Source organism: Microtus oregoni, unplaced genomic scaffold, assembly GCF_018167655.1.
Source record: "Microtus oregoni isolate MIOR12 unplaced genomic scaffold, Mior012 000048F_ref0000485, whole genome shotgun sequence".
NCBI lineage: Eukaryota > Metazoa > Chordata > Mammalia > Rodentia > Cricetidae > Microtus > Microtus oregoni.
In genome coordinates this window covers 17,505,492-17,522,829 of record NW_024543222.1, presented here as the reverse complement: position 1 = coordinate 17,522,829, position 17,338 = coordinate 17,505,492, and the positions used below count along the sequence as shown (strand labels likewise).

At 54.2% G+C, this 17,338-nt stretch overlaps 1 protein-coding gene across 1 annotated transcript; it reads left to right on the top strand.

Annotated features, from left to right (window-relative positions):
- The first annotated feature begins 785 nt into the window (after positions 1 to 785).
- Positions 786 to 16,626, top strand: Slc4a1 (solute carrier family 4 member 1 (Diego blood group)). The gene is made up of 20 exons (XM_041635932.1): positions 786 to 842; positions 4,196 to 4,278; positions 4,396 to 4,516; positions 5,397 to 5,470; positions 6,912 to 7,092; positions 7,185 to 7,320; positions 7,773 to 7,896; positions 8,013 to 8,094; positions 8,193 to 8,374; positions 8,962 to 9,172; positions 9,346 to 9,558; positions 9,734 to 9,882; positions 9,998 to 10,192; positions 11,482 to 11,652; positions 12,043 to 12,132; positions 12,570 to 12,736; positions 13,164 to 13,417; positions 14,359 to 14,528; positions 14,610 to 14,783; positions 15,539 to 16,626. Exons 2-20 carry the CDS (start codon positions 4,264 to 4,266, stop codon positions 15,617 to 15,619), a joined length of 2,790 nt encoding a protein of 929 aa, XP_041491866.1. The 5' UTR covers positions 786 to 842; positions 4,196 to 4,263; the 3' UTR covers positions 15,620 to 16,626.
- The last annotated feature ends 712 nt before the right edge of the window (positions 16,627 to 17,338 follow it).

The following is a 17,338-nucleotide window of genomic DNA, read 5'->3' as shown; positions in this document are numbered from 1 at the left end:
GAGAGAACAGCCCCGTTGGCGATGGGATGGGAGGAGAGCGCGGGGGCCAAGAATGCAGTTGCTCTGCCTAGGGGCCTGGGCTGGGCTGCCACAGAGGAGCCAGTGTGCCCAGACATTGACGCTTTGTGAGCTAGGGCTCATGTGGGGACAGTTGTTTTCTCGACCGGACATTGTTTCAGGTTGACGGTTAGGGCCGTGGCTCCTAGAGGCCAGCTCTCAGGAGCCAGTGGGGTCTGAGGAAGTACCTAGCTAAGGTACTCTAGTCAGAGACCAGAAGAAGAGACTCAATGGAGTCCCATGACAGGTGCCTTGGGAGGCTGCCAAGGAAAAGCCAGTCTTGAGGGAAGACATGGGTAGAAGAGATGCCCTGAGACTTGGGGCCAGAGAAGACCTGGCCAGAGTGAAGAGTGGACAGAGGCTGGGCAGACGTGTGTCCAGGGGCCAGTGACTACCTGCCAGAGCCCCAGAAGTCCCGAGAACTCAGCTCTCAAGCCTCAGTCCATGAAGGCAGATGCAGAGGGATCCCCAGGGGCCAGAAGGGCCCAAAGGCCTTAGGAGCTGGCCAGGCTGGGTGGGGTATGCCTGATGCACAGCTGCCCAGATGTGGGTGAGAGATAACTCTGTTTATGGGGCACCCAGTTGGAGCGGGGCAAGGGGGTGGGGTGGGAAGGGGCTCCCGGCTGTGGGGCGGGCAGATTAGGAGGCAAGGGCATGAGTCAGGGGTTTGGGAGCCTCCCCCAGGGCACCTGCCGGTGCTGTTAGAGCGGTTGGGAGCTCAGCCAGTCGCACAGGGCACCAGCGGCGGCAGGACCTCACGAAGGACCCCCAAGGCTCCTGAGCAGGTGGGCAGGGCAGGGCAGGGAGTGGCTGGGTGGTCCTTAGGCATCTGTCCTGAGGGTTTGTGCAGGTGGTCAGCTTAAATCTGTGTCCAAGGGGTATGACCCTTAACCTCCAAGGAGGTGCAGGTGGGTGGGATGGCAATGCGACCATGTGCAAGTAGTCCCTCAGTGAACCAGTGGCAGGATGAGGGCAGTTTCCATACAGAGCGGTGTGTGTGTGGTCGGAGAGCATGTTGGGAGCAGAGCTGAGACATTCCACCACGGGTTCTACCTGCTTTCTATCTCCCAGCCCCACGAGTCCCATGGACTCAGGCCTCACTCCTCCCAGGCCCTTCTTTCCTTCAAATGTGGGGCATTCTCAGGCCACCCCATCTCTCACCTGGGAGACCATATACCAGCCAACATTGATTTCCATATGGGACACTTCTAGGGGTCTACTTGGGAGCTTGGCACTGCCCCCATCTCAGAGAGTATTGAAAGGGAAAGAAAAAGCCCCTCTCCACTGAGAGTCGGCAGCCTCTTAGCTCAAGCTAATTCTATAGGAGCTGGAGGCAAATCAGGGAGGGTGACGATACCCAGCCTGACCCGGATGGCTGTGGCAGGTGACAGACTGTGTGCCAGGCACAGGCCATGCGTTCTCTGCATGGACTTAGTCTGCACAAAGGGCCTATCACATAGGAATCACTCTTACCAGTTTTATTTTACAGATGAAAAAAAAACAAAAACAAAAAACAAAAACAGAAGCCTGAGGCTCAGTTACCTTAAATTGCATGGCCGAGATTAAATAATGAACACAGGTGGTCTGACGACAGAGTCTGTGTCTTAAGTTCTAACTCTGGGAGGCAGCTCGGAGGTTCTCAGAGGGAGAAGTTCGTGGAGCTGCAGGCCAGGTTTCATCCTGCCTCTTATGCCAACATCCCGTGCCACTGAAGTAGATGAACTCCTCTGAACCTTGGCTTTGTCAAACGCTGCCGCTGCCGTTACTGGATTCCGCTTAGCAGAGTGTGCTGGGGGCTGGGAGAGAGATGGGGCATCACAGCTGCTTGTGAGGTGTAGTCTTGTGCCACCAGGGAACTGGCTCTGTCATCCGTCCCCCTCCCGCCTGTGCCTTCTCAGCTGGTGGGCTCTACCTCCTGGGCTCCAGATGTCCCCACTCTTCCCTTATCTGACCCAGCTGACGGCTGGCCCTCCAGGTGTTTGGGGTGCTTCCAGACCTAGACACTGCTGGCTGGAGGCCAGGCTCTTATCAGTTGCAGGCAGAGTGGGGCAGCGCTAACAGGGCCGGGACAACAGGCGACAACCTGGGTCCTGGGGCACCTTTCAAGGCTCAGCTGAGCTCCAGGCCCCTCCTGATCCTTCTCTTCTCTCTGACTGAGTTCCCAGAAGTTGGCATCTAACAGATGGGTGACCACAGATACCTGAGAGCTGCCCAAGGCGTTTGGTTCGGTCACGGTCAGGGAGGCAAGCCTGGAACTCTGGATCCCTGGCTATGCCATCTTGTCCCTCAGGAGAAGCAAGGCCTCAGTGCCAGCCCCATAGTGGGATTTTTGGTACCTCAGGATCTGAGGCCCAACCAGAAAGCAGTGTGGGTAGGTCCAGAGAAGGAAAAGAGAAAAATGAAGACAGAATAGAGGAACAGGGTGGGGGGTTTTGGGAAAGGAAGATGGAAAAGACAGCAAGGAGAAAGGGGAACGGTGGATAGCCAGGGCTACCAAGGACAAAGTCCTAGCAGAGGATGTCCCATTCTTGGACTTGAGAACTCTTTCGTGGCTGTCACTTGCCACTCCCAAGGACTTGACAGTGCCTCTCCCCCTCAGAACCTCAGGACTGTACAAGACCCAGAAAGTTCTCTGTATGATTCTTTCTAAATGTACGCCCTGCCCTAGACCCTTGCAAGCCTCCTTGCATGACTGCATGACTCTACTTCCACCCTCCTGCTCTCCCCGCTTCACCCCTCTGCCTCTGACCCTTGGATCCCATCCTCTGCCCTTCCATCTTCTGCTGCCTGTGCCCTGTCCCCTGCCCTCCACTTGTCGCCCCTCTGCTTGCTGCACCCTGCCCTCCTTTGTCCTCCCCCACCCCATCTCTCTGTCCTAGCCTACTCCTCACGCCCAGACTGGCCATCTTTGCCCAGCTCTTGAGACCCCTCCTGAGGTCTCTGTGCCCTGCACCTGAGTCCTCCTCTTCCTCCTATAACGCTCTCTGCAGCGTCCAGCACAAGGGGCCTCTTAAGCTCCATCCATGTAGAAACCACTTAAGTCATCTTAAGAGCAAAGACATGCTTAACTGAGCCTCTTGTGCTCAGCTGAGCGGCTACACCTGATGACCCCACCCAAATGCTGGTCACCCCAATGTTCTAGGTGACAGTGAGTGAGAGGAGAACGAAAGTCCCCCCACATACAAATTGACACATTAGATGACCATCCCCACATCCTGGTGTGGATACACTTTTGTCTTGAGAAAATGGAGGCCAAGGTTCTGTGGCTTGGTCTGTGACATAGGATGCCAGTTAGGTGTCGGACTCCATGAAGACTTTACCTGCAAGTGTCCTCCTTTCCAAAGGACGTGTCAGAAAATTAATTGTACACAAATCAATGAAGAAACCATGCCCGACTGGGTCAGGGACTGGCAGGGTGGTTAAGGAAGGCCTTGGAAAGGGTGATACTGGAACTGAGATAAAAGAAAGATGGAAAGTGTGTCTCAGAGTGGGTGATGAATGTGTAAACAATAGATAGGGGATTAAACAAGCCAGGGAGGTAGGGTTTAAATGGAGAGGCGGCGCCATGTGGTTGCTAGGAATTGAACTCAGAACCTCTGGAAGAACAGTCAGTGCTCCTAACCTCTGAGCCATCTCTCCAGCCCCACATGGAGAGGAGAAAGCAGGCTCACGTCCTTCAGGATCTGTGGGCCCCTCCCGAGGACACTGCAACCTGTTGTACAGGCAGAAGCAGCCAATTCTAGAAGAGACTATATTGTGGAGACTCTCAGGGGAGACAAGTCCCCTGAAGAAGGGACAGGCCATGTCCTGGGAGTTAGCTGAGTCCTTGGGACTCAGAAAAAGAAGTTCGGTAAGGCCTGGCAGACACAGGTTGGAGCTAGACATCACGCCACTTAACTTGTCTCAAATGCACGAAGAAGAAGGCAGCCATGCTGATGCCGCCTGTCTTTCAGCCCACATATCCATACACCTACAAACTCAATGTCTTCCTCCATGTCCTCTGCCTCCATCTGATCCATCTCCTATCCCCAGGGCTCTCCTAACACTAAAAGTCAGCTCCCTTAGGGGCACCCAGAAGCAGCAGGAGGCCAATTGAGGGTGATATGACTGCGTCATTTAGCCTACACCCCTCTTTCAGGGACCTGAGGTGCGGGTTATGCTGGGGGCTCAGACAGCCGGGGACGACTGGACACTGAGGACAGCATCATGGGGGACGTGCAGGTAAGTGTCTGTTGATCTGTGCAGGGCTCCTTCCTTCATCTCCAGAAGCCAATCTGAGCTGCTCCTCAGGGGACTTGGGTAGCCACTTAACCCAACCATGATGGCCCTTTCCCACAGGACCATGAGGAAGTACTGGAGATCCCAGATCAGGACAGCGAAGACGAATTGGAGGAGGTCATAGAACAGATAGCATACAGAGACCTCGACATCCCTGTGACCCAGATGCAGGAGCCAGAAGGTGAGAGCCATCCCTTGCCTTCCCCTAGGGACAGTAGGGACCCAGTCCTTCCCGGCTCCACAGCCCCAGCCCTGGTGCCAGTTCTCCCCACAATCCTGGCTGATTGAAGGTTAAACAATGTTTTGTTTGAAATGATCACAGGAGGTGACTGGGGTGGTTGGGCTCCTTTCACATGTGACAGGGCAGCCAGGTATGTCTGGGACAAGGACACAAACCCAGTGGCTACCCTGTCTGTCCCACATCAGCATGGAGGACAAGCCGCATGTCTGTTGCTGAAGCTTCATTCTGTCTAGACAGCTGGAGACCCTGAGAAATGAGAGAGAACTGTGGGGACCCCAGGAGTTCACACCACCTTCCTTGGCCTAACCAAGGTCTTAGGTGGGGAGCCTGAGGCGGGGACCTGTTTACTGTCAACAGGGTTTAAGTGCAAGTGATTAGATTTGAAGTTAAGAGGCCCCCTTGGGAAATGAGGACAATATAAGGGGCCCACCTCATCTGGGTCCTGTGGGGTAAATGGCTACCAGCTGGCAGGTTAGCTGAGCGGGTGGGCAGAGGCAAGGAAGTCTGGTCCCAGATGTGGGGTGGGGGGATGCTAGGATGATTTTGAATACTGTGACTTGGGACTCTCCTGATCCTCACTGAGGAGGGGTCAGGCTAGGGGCTTGGACAATAAACTCAGCGTTCCTCAGGAAGGCTCAGATGGAGAGTGGCAGATCCAAGCTGGCCCAGAACAGGCGTGGATGTGGGGTTGGGCAGGGATCCTAGCCCAGGGGCAGTGGAAGGATGTGTCTGGGTTCCTTTGGCTCCCTAGAAGTAGTACAGCAGGGCCCGAGTGAGAGGCTGTACCAGAGGCAGCGCTAACTAACCCTGGGTTTTTTAGCTCTTCCCACAGAGCCGACAGCCACAGACTACGTCCCAACCACCACCTCCACATCACGCCAAAGCTCCAGTCAGGTGAGGACCCAGACTCCAGCCTTTCTCAAGTTGCCTTGAGATCCATCACATCCCATGAAAAGGGATAGGAAGAGAATTGGGCTGGAGGAGACCCTCCCCCGACAAGCAGGATGGAGGGGTCATCCTTGGACACCAGTGGATGGGAAAGGGGCATGCTCGCTAACGGGGAAATGGCCCTTTCTGAATTCCCTGGACAGACCGCTTACTGCTGAGGACCAAGCAGGGCTTCAAGGCCTAGCTGGGCTACATACTCACCGGGGAAATATAGAATCAAGGGCACATTCTCCTCTGCCCCAGCATCCAAGTCCCCACTGAGTACCAGACTGCCTAGCTGGTTAAGAAATTGGGTCCCGGCCAGGATGTGATCCCAGCACTCGGGAGGCAGGCGGATCTCTGTGAGTTCGAGGCCAGCTTGATCTGCAAGAGCTAGTTCCAGGACAGGCTCCAAAGCAACACAGAGAAACCCTGTCTTGGAAAAAGAAAGAAAGAAAGAGAGAGAGAGAGAGAGAGAGAGAGAGAGAGAGAGAGAGAGAAAGAATTTGGGTCCCTAAACTGTGTCTGATCCAGGGCAATACGACTCTCTTAGAGACAGGAGACGGATCCCAATGACTTCCCGAGTCTCTTAGAGACAGGAGACTGATCCCAATGACTTCCCAAATCTCTTAGAGACAGGAGACTGATCCCAGTGACTTCCCGAGTCTCTTAGAGGCAGGAGACTGATCCCAATGACTTCCCGAGTCTCTTAGAGACAGGAGACTGATCCCAATGACTTCCCAAATCTCTTAGAGACAGGAGACTGATCCCAGTGACTTCCCGAGTCTCTTAGAGGCAGGAGACTGATCCCAATGACTTCCCGAGTCTCTTAGAGACAGGAGACTGATCCCAATGACTTCCCAAATCTCTTAGAGACAGGAGACTGATCCCAGTGACTTCCCGAGTCTCTTAGAGGCAGGAGACTGATCCCAATGACTTCCCGAGTCTCTTAGAGACAGGAGACTGATCCCAATGACTTCCCAAATCTCTTAGAGACAGGAGACTGATCCCAGTGACTTCCCGAGTCTCTTAGAGGCAGGAGACTGATCCCAATGACTTCCCGAGCCCCTTCTGCCTCAGTCACCAGGCCACAGTTTTCCGACCAAATGGCTGCTTGGGACATCTCTTGGTCCAGAGGTTCATGCCTCTTCTGAACTGTGGTAATGGCTTACTGAGGAGGATGAGACATGGATCCAGCGGGGTGGGCCAGACCCCCAGGTCTTGCACATCTCCCTATGCCCCGAGCAGATCTTCCTATGCCCCGAGCAGATCTGTCCTGATCCTTTCAGGGTCCAGTGCCTTTTCTAAGCCTAGCTTAGAGCTAAGTGCCCTCAGGATCCAAGCTTCCGGTTGTTTCCCCATGGGCTTGCCTGGGGCCTGATGGACTAACTCAGGCTGTGGGCCTCAGGTCTATGTGGAGCTGCAGGAACTGATGATGGACCAGAGGAACCAGGAGCTACAGTGGGTGGAGGCAGCGCACTGGATAGGGCTGGAGGAAAACCTACGAGAGGATGGTGTGTGGGGCCGCCCACATCTGTCTTACCTCACCTTCTGGAGCCTTCTCGAACTGCAGAAAGTCTTCTCTAAAGGTAAGTCCTGCCGGGCCCTCTGTGGCTGCTGCACAGGAAGCTTGCTGGGGCCGCACTGCCCAGCCATTCAGCTCACCCTCTGCTGCCTGCAGGCACCGTCCTCCTGGACCTGGCAGAGACATCCCTGGCTGGGGTGGCCAATAAGCTCCTAGACAGCTTCATCTTTGATGACCAGATTCGGCCTCAGGACCGAGACGAGCTGCTCCGGGCTCTGCTGCTCAAACGCAGGTGCTCGCCTGCCTGCCGGGACCTGCCTGGCCTTCCCATCCCAGGGGCTCCTCCCCGCCCTCTACCCCAAAGTCGTCCTACCATTCCTCAACTCCAGATGAACCCCACCCCAGCAGAAAGAAGGGACTCTTCCTCCACCATAGTTTCTACATCCATCTGACACCCCCAAATGGAGACCATGACTTCAAGTTCACACTTACAGAGAGAGCATGGTCTTGAGGCCCCTTCTGCCCGTTCCTGTTCCCACCTAGACATCCTAGACAGGGCCACCTACCTCCATCCACACTGTCCTGTAAGAGGAGGCTCTTATTTTCCTTCTCTAGGGTCTCTCTAGGGTGGTCCCTGGGAAATTCCACTGGGTGTTCACCTTTGTCCCGCCCAGCCTAGTCTCCCTTTATGGAAAATTCAGCCCGCATTGCTCACTCTGCTCATGTCACCTGTGTGGTCCGCAGCCGTGCTGAGGACCTAAAGGCTCTGGAGGGCGTGAAGCCTGCCGTCCTGACCCGCTCTGGAGGCCCTTCTGAGCCCCTCCTTCCCCAGGAACCATCCCTGGAGACCAAGCTGTACTGTGGACAGGTGAGGCCAGAATGAGGTTGGGAGTGAGAGGGGCTGGGAGAGGCAAAGGCCAGATGCTCAGGCCTCCTAGGTTCCCTGTGACCTCAGGACCCCCTTACACACCTTCCTTCCCATAGGCAGAGGGGGACCCAGAAGGATCCTCACCATCTGGGATTCTGAAGATTCCCCCAGATTCAGAAACCACTCTGATCCTAGTGGGTAAGAGCTCTTCCCCTCCACAGACCCCCACTTCAGGCCCTGGGCAGCTCCCTCCCGAGTCCTAGAAACCTGGCTTTACCATCTGGTGCCTCCCACAGGCTGTGCTAACTTTCTGGAGAAGTCTGTCCTGGGCCTCGTGAGGCTGAAGGAGGCTGTGCAGCTGGAGGACCTGGAGCTGCCAGAGCCTGTGCGCTTCCTTTTTGTTCTGCTGGGACCCGAGTCTCCCCACGTCAACTACACCCAGCTGGGCCGGGCTGCAGCCACCCTGATGACAGAAAGAGTGAGCTTTGCCAGGGAACTGGTGGGAAGGAAGAAGAAAACACCTCTCCCCTTTGACCTGGCCTAGCTGACTTTAAATTCACTATTTGGATCCATTGGGTTGAATTCTGCCTGTTTCTGGCCTGGCTGGTCCAGTCTTATCCTGGCTTGCATTGGGCTGGCTAGTCTACTCCGGTCCAGCCTGGCCCACTGTGACCAGTGTTGGCCCAACCTGCTGTGTGGTGTGCCTAGCCCTCCGGGGATACTTTAACTCCTCCTTCCCCACCCAGGGTGCCTGTCTCCCTAAAGCTGGTCCTTAGAGGTCTGAGGGAACAGAAAGAACCAGACCCTACAATGACAGCCAGGATTTTGGTGACTGGTCCCTGACTATACATGTCCAGCATTCAAGTCTTTGAGACAAGATCTTACCTTGTAGCTCTTGCTAGCCTGGAGCTTGCTATGTAGTCCAGGATGGCCTCAAACTTAAGGCAGGCCTCCTATCTCCCCCTCCTGAGTGCTTAGACTACAGGCAGGCATCACTTGGTTGACTGCTCCCCTGGGGCCTCTTGTCTACAGTCCCAGTGTCCGGACCCTTTTTCCTGCCTGTAGGTGTTCCGCACAACTGCCTACCTGGCACAGAGCCGAGGGGAACTAGTGAGCTCCTTGGAGGATTTCCTGGACTGTAGCCTGGTACTGCCACCGACCGACGCCCCTTCAGAACAAGCTCTGCTCAACCTGGTACCCGTGCAGAAGGAACTGCTTAGAAGGCGCTACCTGCCCAGTGCCGCCAAGCCAGACCCTGCCTTATACAAGACCCTAGGTATCTGTTCTGTCCTCAACAGGGCTTCCTGATGCCCCATGAACCCCTGGACCCCCAGCACGGTGCCCCTTTCCTATCAGACACCCCCAGCATCTGTCCCTGTGGTCAAGTTTCCCTGTCACCCCGGCCATTCCTACTGCTCCCTCTGACCATGTTCCTATTCTCTACAACAGACTTGAATGGGGGCCCAGGAGGCCCCGGTGGTGTGGATGACCCTCTACAGCGAACAGGCCGGATCTTTGGAGGCCTGATACGTGACATCCGGCGCCGTTATCCTTACTATCTGAGTGACATCACAGATGCGCTCAGCCCCCAGGTCCTGGCTGCCGTCATCTTCATCTACTTTGCTGCCCTGTCACCTGCCGTTACCTTCGGTGGCCTCCTGGGTCAGTGACAATTATGGTTTCCCCCCTAATATCCACCTCTAACCCTCTGACCTTTGCCTCCCCACCTCTGACCCAATCTGATGCTCTGTACGCTCACATCAAGCTCCGTGATTTTACTCTCGCTCCTTGGAAATAATTTCTCCCATCTGGACCCTTGTGTGGCTTTTTCCCACAGGAGAAAAGACCCGGAACCTGATGGGAGTTTCGGAGCTGCTCATCTCCACAGCAGTACAAGGCATTCTCTTTGCTCTCCTGGCGGCACAGCCCCTGCTGGTGCTTGGCTTCTCGGGACCCCTGCTGGTGTTTGAGGAAGCCTTCTACTCGGTAGCCCCACACTGACCCCAACCCTGTAGCTGACCCTAGCCCACCTGTCTGATGCTCACAAGGTAGCTAAACCTAGGTCTGTCTGACCCAAATTCCTCTGTCTGACTGCCTGCAGTTCTGTGAAGACAACAACCTGGAGTATATCGTGGGCCGCGCTTGGATCGGATTCTGGCTCATTCTGTTGGTGTTGTTGGTGGTGGCCTTCGAAGGCAGCTTTCTGGTCCGATTCATCTCCCGCTACACCCAGGAGATCTTCTCCTTCCTCATCTCCCTCATCTTCATCTATGAGACTTTCTCCAAGCTGATCAAGGTGGGGCCCAGGGGGAATGCTGCACACTCACACACAGCATGTGGGTTGCCACGTATGTGTCTGTTCAGCATGACCGTAGCCATGTTTCCACCTGTATGCAAAACCACGAACACGGGCACATGTATGTTCCTGGGTTCACTTAGGACTATGCAGTAGGGTTGCTTAAGACCCTGTAAAGGCCGAGCAGTGGTGGCGCACGCCTTTAATCCCAGCACTCGGGAGGCAGAGGCAGGCGGATCTCTGTGAGTTCGAGACCAGCCTGGTCTACAGAGCTAGTTCCAGGACAGGCTCCAAAGCAAAGCCACAGAGAAACCCTGTCTCGAAAAAACCAAAAAAAAAAAAAGACCCTGTAAAGGCTGGTGACTCAGTGTTCACGCTATGATTTGGCAGGGGGAATTGTATAAGGGAAGACACCCGTATATAAACTTGTCCATATTCATGACTACACAGCATATGACTAGTGGCCACTATGTGTAGGACAGCCTGGGAAATCATGCCTAGTGAGACAGTGGACGCTCTAGGCTTTCCTCTCTTGCACTTGACCTCCATAACCCCACAGGGCCTCTGCCTCCTTCGTTTGCCCCCTCCTCCAAAAGTTTCACCTGCCTCCACATCTGCACTATCTATGAAAAAAAGGGTAACCTCAGCTGGTGTTGGTGCTGGCGCACGCCTTTAATCCCAGCACTCAAAGGCAGAGGTAGGAGGATCTCTGTGAGTTCAAGGCCAGCCTGGTCTACAGAGTGAGTTCCAGGACAACCAAAGCTACACAGGACAACCAAAGCTACCCTGTCTCGAAAAAAACAAAACAAACAAGCAAACAAAAAGGTGGCCTATTTATTTGCTTGTTTATTGTGCTGGGGATCAAACCTCTTGCATGCTAGGCAAATGCTGTTGCTGTCACCAACTCCCTAAGCTCTTTTTGTGACTTATTGCTGTCTCCCAGCCTTCTCACATTCCAAACAAAGCTGGATGCTTGTACCCATACACACATGCTTATTGCTCCTTCTACCCTTTCCACACATGCTAACTTGTTCTTCATCCATGAAAACCAAACTGGTTAATATGTCAGGTGAGGAAGAAGGCAGACAGATGGATGGATGCATGGGTGGATGGATGATGGGTGGATGACGGTTGTGTGGGCACTAGATGGGTAGACGGATGTCTAGATGTGTGGATGAATGGATGGATGTAAAGACAGATGGATGATTGTGCCCAGTCAACTTATCTGATACTGTCTAGTTCAAGCCAAGTCTTGGGAGGGAACCCAACGCTTTGTTTTTCTGTTACAGATTTTCCAGGACTACCCGCTACAACAGATTTATACCCCTGTTGTGATGAAGCCCAAACCTCTGGGTCCCGTGCCCAACACAGCCCTCCTCTCCCTTGTGCTCATGGCTGGTACCTTCTTACTTGCCATGATGCTGCGAAAGTTCAAGAACAGCACCTACTTCCCTGGCAAGGTCAGTGCACCCCTATCCTCACCTTCACCAACCCCTAGCTTCTCCAGTACCCTTGGCTCCGCTTCCTACCCCAACTCTCCATTCCCAATACCAGGGCTCAGCGACCCTCTGCTGAATCAGAGTTCATGTTGCAGGCAATGCCATCTCTGCTCAGCACCAAGATCCAGCAGGGAACCAGAGACAGAGAGTTTTTGGGAGAGGGATGAAGAGTGGAGTCAGGGCAGGGAGTGGGCAGAGGAAAAGGGAAGGCGGGGATAGTTGGAGTAAGGACCGTCATTAGTTCTTGATGGACCCCTTGGATTGAGCATAATCCCTGGTAGAGGTGGGATGGGAAGGAAAATGGGTAGGACTTAGGATATGGACACAACTGGTTGCTTCATCTGCCCACAGCTGCGTAGAGTCATCGGGGACTTCGGGGTCCCCATCTCCATCCTGATAATGGTCGTGGTGGATTCCTTCATCAAGGACACTTACACCCAGGTCACTCCTCCTCATCCTCTGCCATGCTGCCCTAAACCTTCACTTCCTTTCCCTCCCCATGCCCTGCCAGGTAGACCATCCTTGGTCTTCCACTAGCCCCTCAGGACCATGCTAGCCCAAGCAAGAGCCCAGGCCACACTGCCCTTCTTATGCCTTTGCCCAGGGCAGTAGGATAGAATGCCTTTAGGCTGGGCAGGTCTTTGTGCAGCTTGGGGCAAGCTATAACAACCTTTCAGCTCTTGTTTCCTCATCTGTAATACTGAGATGAAAAGATACACACAAGGGCTTAGAGAAGTAGCTTGGAGCAGAGTAAATGTTCAATATAAGCAAGTCCTTGAGCACTTCAACCCAACTCTGCCCCAGGCCCTTGAATTCCCAAGCCCCACCTCTCCCTATCTACACGGCCCCACATTCTCACCAACTGTCTCCTCTCACAGAAACTCTCAGTCCCTGATGGCCTCAAAGTGTCCAATGCCTCTGCCCGGGGCTGGGTCATCCACCCTCTGGGTCTGTATGGCAAGTTTCCCTTGTGGATGATGTTTGCTTCTGCCCTGCCTGCCCTGCTCGTCTTCATCCTCATATTCCTTGAGTCTCAGATCACCACGTAAGAACAAAGATAGAGACTTGGCCAGGTAGGGCTGGAGGCAGGGAGGGGAGCAGGCTCTGGGCCAACAGGAGACTGGTCAGTGGTCCTCTGCTAGCTGATGAGAGGGATGGACCAGCAGAGGCAAGTCCAAGTTTTGTGGCCTCTGGGGTGGCATCATTTGAAGACCATGTGAGCTATGAGTTGAGCTGCTGGATGTTGGGAGGAGCCTAAACAGGCAAGGTTCTCAACTTGGGCAAGAATGCCTAAGGGTGTTCCGAAGACTTCTAGCCCTCAATGTCTGAATTCTCAAATAACCAGAGGGAGGGAGCCAGGAAATCAAAGGGAAATGGGAACAGAAATCCAAAAGGCTCAGAGGGACACCAGTGTGGAGACAGTAAAAGGGGCCTAAGGCGGTCCCAGCTGACCAGACTTCCTTCCACCCTAGGCTGATTGTCAGCAAACCAGAGCGCAAGATGATCAAGGGATCCGGCTTCCACCTGGACCTGCTGCTGGTCGTTGGCATGGGTGGGGTGGCTGCCCTCTTTGGGATGCCCTGGCTCAGTGCCACCACTGTGCGTTCTGTTACCCACGCTAACGCCCTCACAGTCATGGGGAAAGCCAGTGGTCCAGGGGCTGCAGCTCAGGTCCAAGAGGTCAAGGAGCAGCGGATCAGTGGGCTTCTGGTCTCTGTGCTTGTGGGTAAGTGAGACTGGCCATGCCCCTGCCTCCCTGCTCCACTCCCTCCTAGCCCCTGGTCTTAGGGTTGGGGAGCTCCTCCCACTTAGGGGTCCCACCTCTACCATCTTTCCCTGTCCAATCCTGACTCCCTCTCTTGGGACTGGGGACAGAACTTCCATCCCATCTACTCCGTATCCGGGTCCCTACACACCAGTTGCTCATGCCTCCCCAGCCCCCGTTACTCAGGAGGGGCTCTAGCAGAAGTGAGGAGGCTCAAGGGCCCTGGGACACTGTGATGGGTGTTTGTGTAGGGCAGGACTGCACTGCTGGGCTTTCCAGATCAGAGCCTGCCTCCTCCTCCACCCCTGCCTCCTCCTCCACCCCTGCCTCCTCCACCCCTGCCTCCTCCTCCACCCCTGCCTCCACAAGTGTAACCAAAAGAAATGTAATAGACTATGGGGTTTTCCCCTGCCCTGCTGATGGCTGGGTAACTTCCCTGGCCTCTAGGCCTCAGTTTCCCTATCTGCACAGATCAGTTGTTCTAGGGCTGACCTCACGGCCCAGTCTAAAGGAAAGCGGAGAGTCTCTGAACTCTAGAGGGTTCTAGAGCAGCTGAGTCCAGTAGGGTGAACAGCGCTGTAGCCACTGATGGGGAGATCCAAAGATTCCTTCCCCTTCTCTTTCCTTCTGTAGAGGATGATGGAGGCACTCTGTACGGAGGAGAAAGACAGGTTCCTCTGACCACTGTGACTGCCCCCACTAGGCTCCGGGAGCGGGTGGAAGGCAGGAGTATGACCCTTTGGAAGCATAGTGTTAGAAGTTGTTCACCGCTGAGCCTATAAACAGCTATTGCAGAAAAGGGTCATGGCACTGTGGTTTCATGGTCAGTCCCAAATATGAGCTAAACCCTGTTAGTGCTGGTCCTTGAGAGACCTGAACTAAGAGAGTGTCTCTCCACACAGGTCTGTCCATCCTAATGGAGCCCATCCTGTCCCGCATCCCCCTGGCGGTGTTGTTCGGCATCTTCCTGTACATGGGAGTCACATCCCTCAGTGGCATCCAGCTCTTTGACCGCATCTTACTTCTGTTCAAGCCACCCAAGTACCACCCCGATGTCCCCTTTGTCAAGAGGGTACGTGGCTTTGAAGCCGTACAGCCAGGGTGAGGCAGGAGTGTCAGAAGACGGCAGCCACTGACCTTGGCTTCCCCACAGGTGAAGACCTGGCGCATGCACCTCTTCACGGTCATCCAGATCATCTGCCTGGCAGCGCTGTGGGTGGTCAAGTCCACCCCTGCCTCTCTGGCCCTGCCCTTTGTCCTCATCCTCACTGTGCCTCTGCGTCGCTTCCTGCTGCCCCTCATCTTCAGTGGGCTGGAACTCCAGTGTGTGAGTCGTGGGGGCCCTGGACGGGAGGACAGGGGATGGAGGGGCACAGCAGAAAGTCCGATAGTGTGGAGGGCACATCTTGGACTGGGAGACAGTGGAGAGCTGTGGGTTTGGGCATAGAGATGTAGTTCAGCTGGTAGAAGACTTACCTCCCATGCACGGAATCCTGCACCACAGAAACTGTATATGAAGGCACACGCCTCTAAACGCAGCACTAGGGAGGTAGAGACAAGGGAATCAGAAATTCTAGGTCATCTTTGGCCACACAGTTCAAAGCCAGCCCGAGTTACATAAGACCCCGTCTTAAGAAAGAAAAAAAAAGTCTGTGTCCAGGGCCTTTGTCTCAGTCTTGGTCTGCCGTGTCCTCGTATGTGAGCAAGTGACCTCATTTCTCTGTGCCTCACGAGCGCAGGGAGGAATAATGACAGGTGGAAAGTATTATGAGGCGCACAGGGTGTGCTCCACATGCCCTAGTGGGCAGACAGTCCTGCTATCCCTAAAGGCATTAGGGACGTGCAGTGCGGGGCCGGGGCTGCAGGGTGAGGGGATCCCCTGCCCACCTTTCTGCAGGTCCTCTTCACCACACCCTGCAGTGGCCACCTGTCCTATGTAAGCCACTCCTCCAGACCAACCCTACACTGTAGGGACGGCATAAGACTTGTCCGGGCTGATTCCTAACTCCAGACATGCCTCTGAAGTCCCAGAAAGTCTCATCCTGTCCAGTCTCTCACGCCTTCTCCCTCCCACCCCTCTAGCTGGATGGTGACGATGCCAAAGCGACCTTTGATGAGGAGGAAGGTCTGGATGAATATGACGAAGTGCCCATGCCTGTGTGAGGGGCAGCCCAGGCCCCCAACCTTTCCACTTTCCCACCCTCCCAGGAAGAGCATTTATGGGTGGGGAAGGAAGAAGGGTTGTCTAGGTAACACTCTACCTAAGGCACACTGGACTTTCTGACCAAAGATGACCAGAAGCCACGTCAGGGAGTTGGGGTCACAGTCTCTCGAGACTCTATGGGTTCCATGCTGGAAAAGTTAAGTCTGAGCCTCCTCTCTTCACGGCATAGTTATAAATAGCAAAGGGGAGATACAGAGGGCAGTTTTCAAGTCCCTGCTAGCTGCGTGGCCTTATGTAAGCCCCTTGACCTCTCTGGCCTCTGCTTCCTGCTCTATAAAATGTATACCATGTTAATAATGCCCACATAACCACATGGTATCTGAGGACCAGTGGCAAATGTGAAAGGACCATTCAACAGCTGTCCTCGTTTTCTGAGCCTGCCTGAGGTCACACAGCCTCTGGACTACACAGTGGGACTTGAGCCACGGCCTCCTGACCTGGAGGGCACGGCTCTGTCCTCCATCTTCCACGCATCCTCCTTCCCTGCTCAAAAATACCCCTGACGACTTCCTCCCTTCCCTTCTCTGCCCCAGCCCCACGCCAAGACCCTCTCCTCTACACCCAGAGAGGCATCCTGGTGAGAGTAAGGACCAAGTGAGGGACTGGGGCTCGGATTCCTAAGTGCTTGTTCCCACCCGCCAGACACTCATTCATTCATTCATTCGTTCGTTCATTCATTCATTCCATAGCTACCTACTTAGGACCCTGAACCTGGAGTGCACAGAGAGGACGAGGTCAAGCCCCTACCTCGTTGTGGGGTCATACACAAGTCTGCTCTGGACTTGGATGGGGATGGAGGGAGGACGGGAGGATTATAATTTATTAACTGTATTTTCTTTTATTAGTATTTTTTGTTGTTTTTTTCCTTTTTTGGGTGGGCGTGGGTTGTTTTTTGTTTCGTTTTGTTTTGTTTTGTTTTCGAGACAGGGTTTCTCTGTGCAGCCCTGGCTGTCCTGGAACCCACTCTGTAGACCAGATTGACTTCAAACTCACAGAGATCTTACCTCTGCCTCCTGAGTGCTGGGATTAAAGGCGTGCACCACCACTGCCTGGCTAACTGTATTTTCTAAGTGCTTCTTCTGTGCTTTGGTTTTGTCCATGTTCCCAGCCACCGTGAGAGACCTGCTGTGTCCAACCCCAACTAAACTGAATCTTGGGGGAAACCCAAGGTTTTACCTATTAGAGTAGGAGACAGTGGCTTGCTCCGGACATGCATAAAGATCTATTTTTTTACAAAACAAAAATATTTTTTAAAAAAAGAGTTGAAAGAACCAAAATTGTAAGAAATGAAACAGAAAAATCTGAGAGAACAGTCAGCAAGAGGCCCCAATGGAAGATTCTCAGGGGTCTCTGAAAACCCATACCTGCCTCCCAGCACACATTGAAGATTCTCAGGGGTCTCTGGAAACCGTTCCTGCCTCCAGCCCCCATCACCACACTGGGCTTGTTTCCTCATCCGAGAACCGAGGATCAGAATGGTACCTACTTTGTAGGGGAGTTGCCAGGATTGACTGACACAGTATAAGGAAAGAAAGCACTCGCTGAGCACAGACCCCGTCTTGTGGGGAGCTGCTGGTGCTGCCGCGCCGATGGTCACGCCCCTGCCCCCTCCTGCCTTGCCCTGCTTCTTGAACATTGCCAAAGAGAGGGGTTGTGCC

Bases quoted from the DNA above. Each gene is read 5' to 3' on its own strand.
- Slc4a1 (XM_041635932.1), top strand. The intron at 7,321-7,772 runs GTGCTCGCCTGC...TGTGGTCCGCAG, and splicing joins GCTCTGCTGCTCAAACGCAG to CCGTGCTGAGGACCTAAAGG. The intron at 13,418-14,358 runs GTAAGTGAGACT...CTCTCCACACAG, and splicing joins TCTGGTCTCTGTGCTTGTGG to GTCTGTCCATCCTAATGGAG.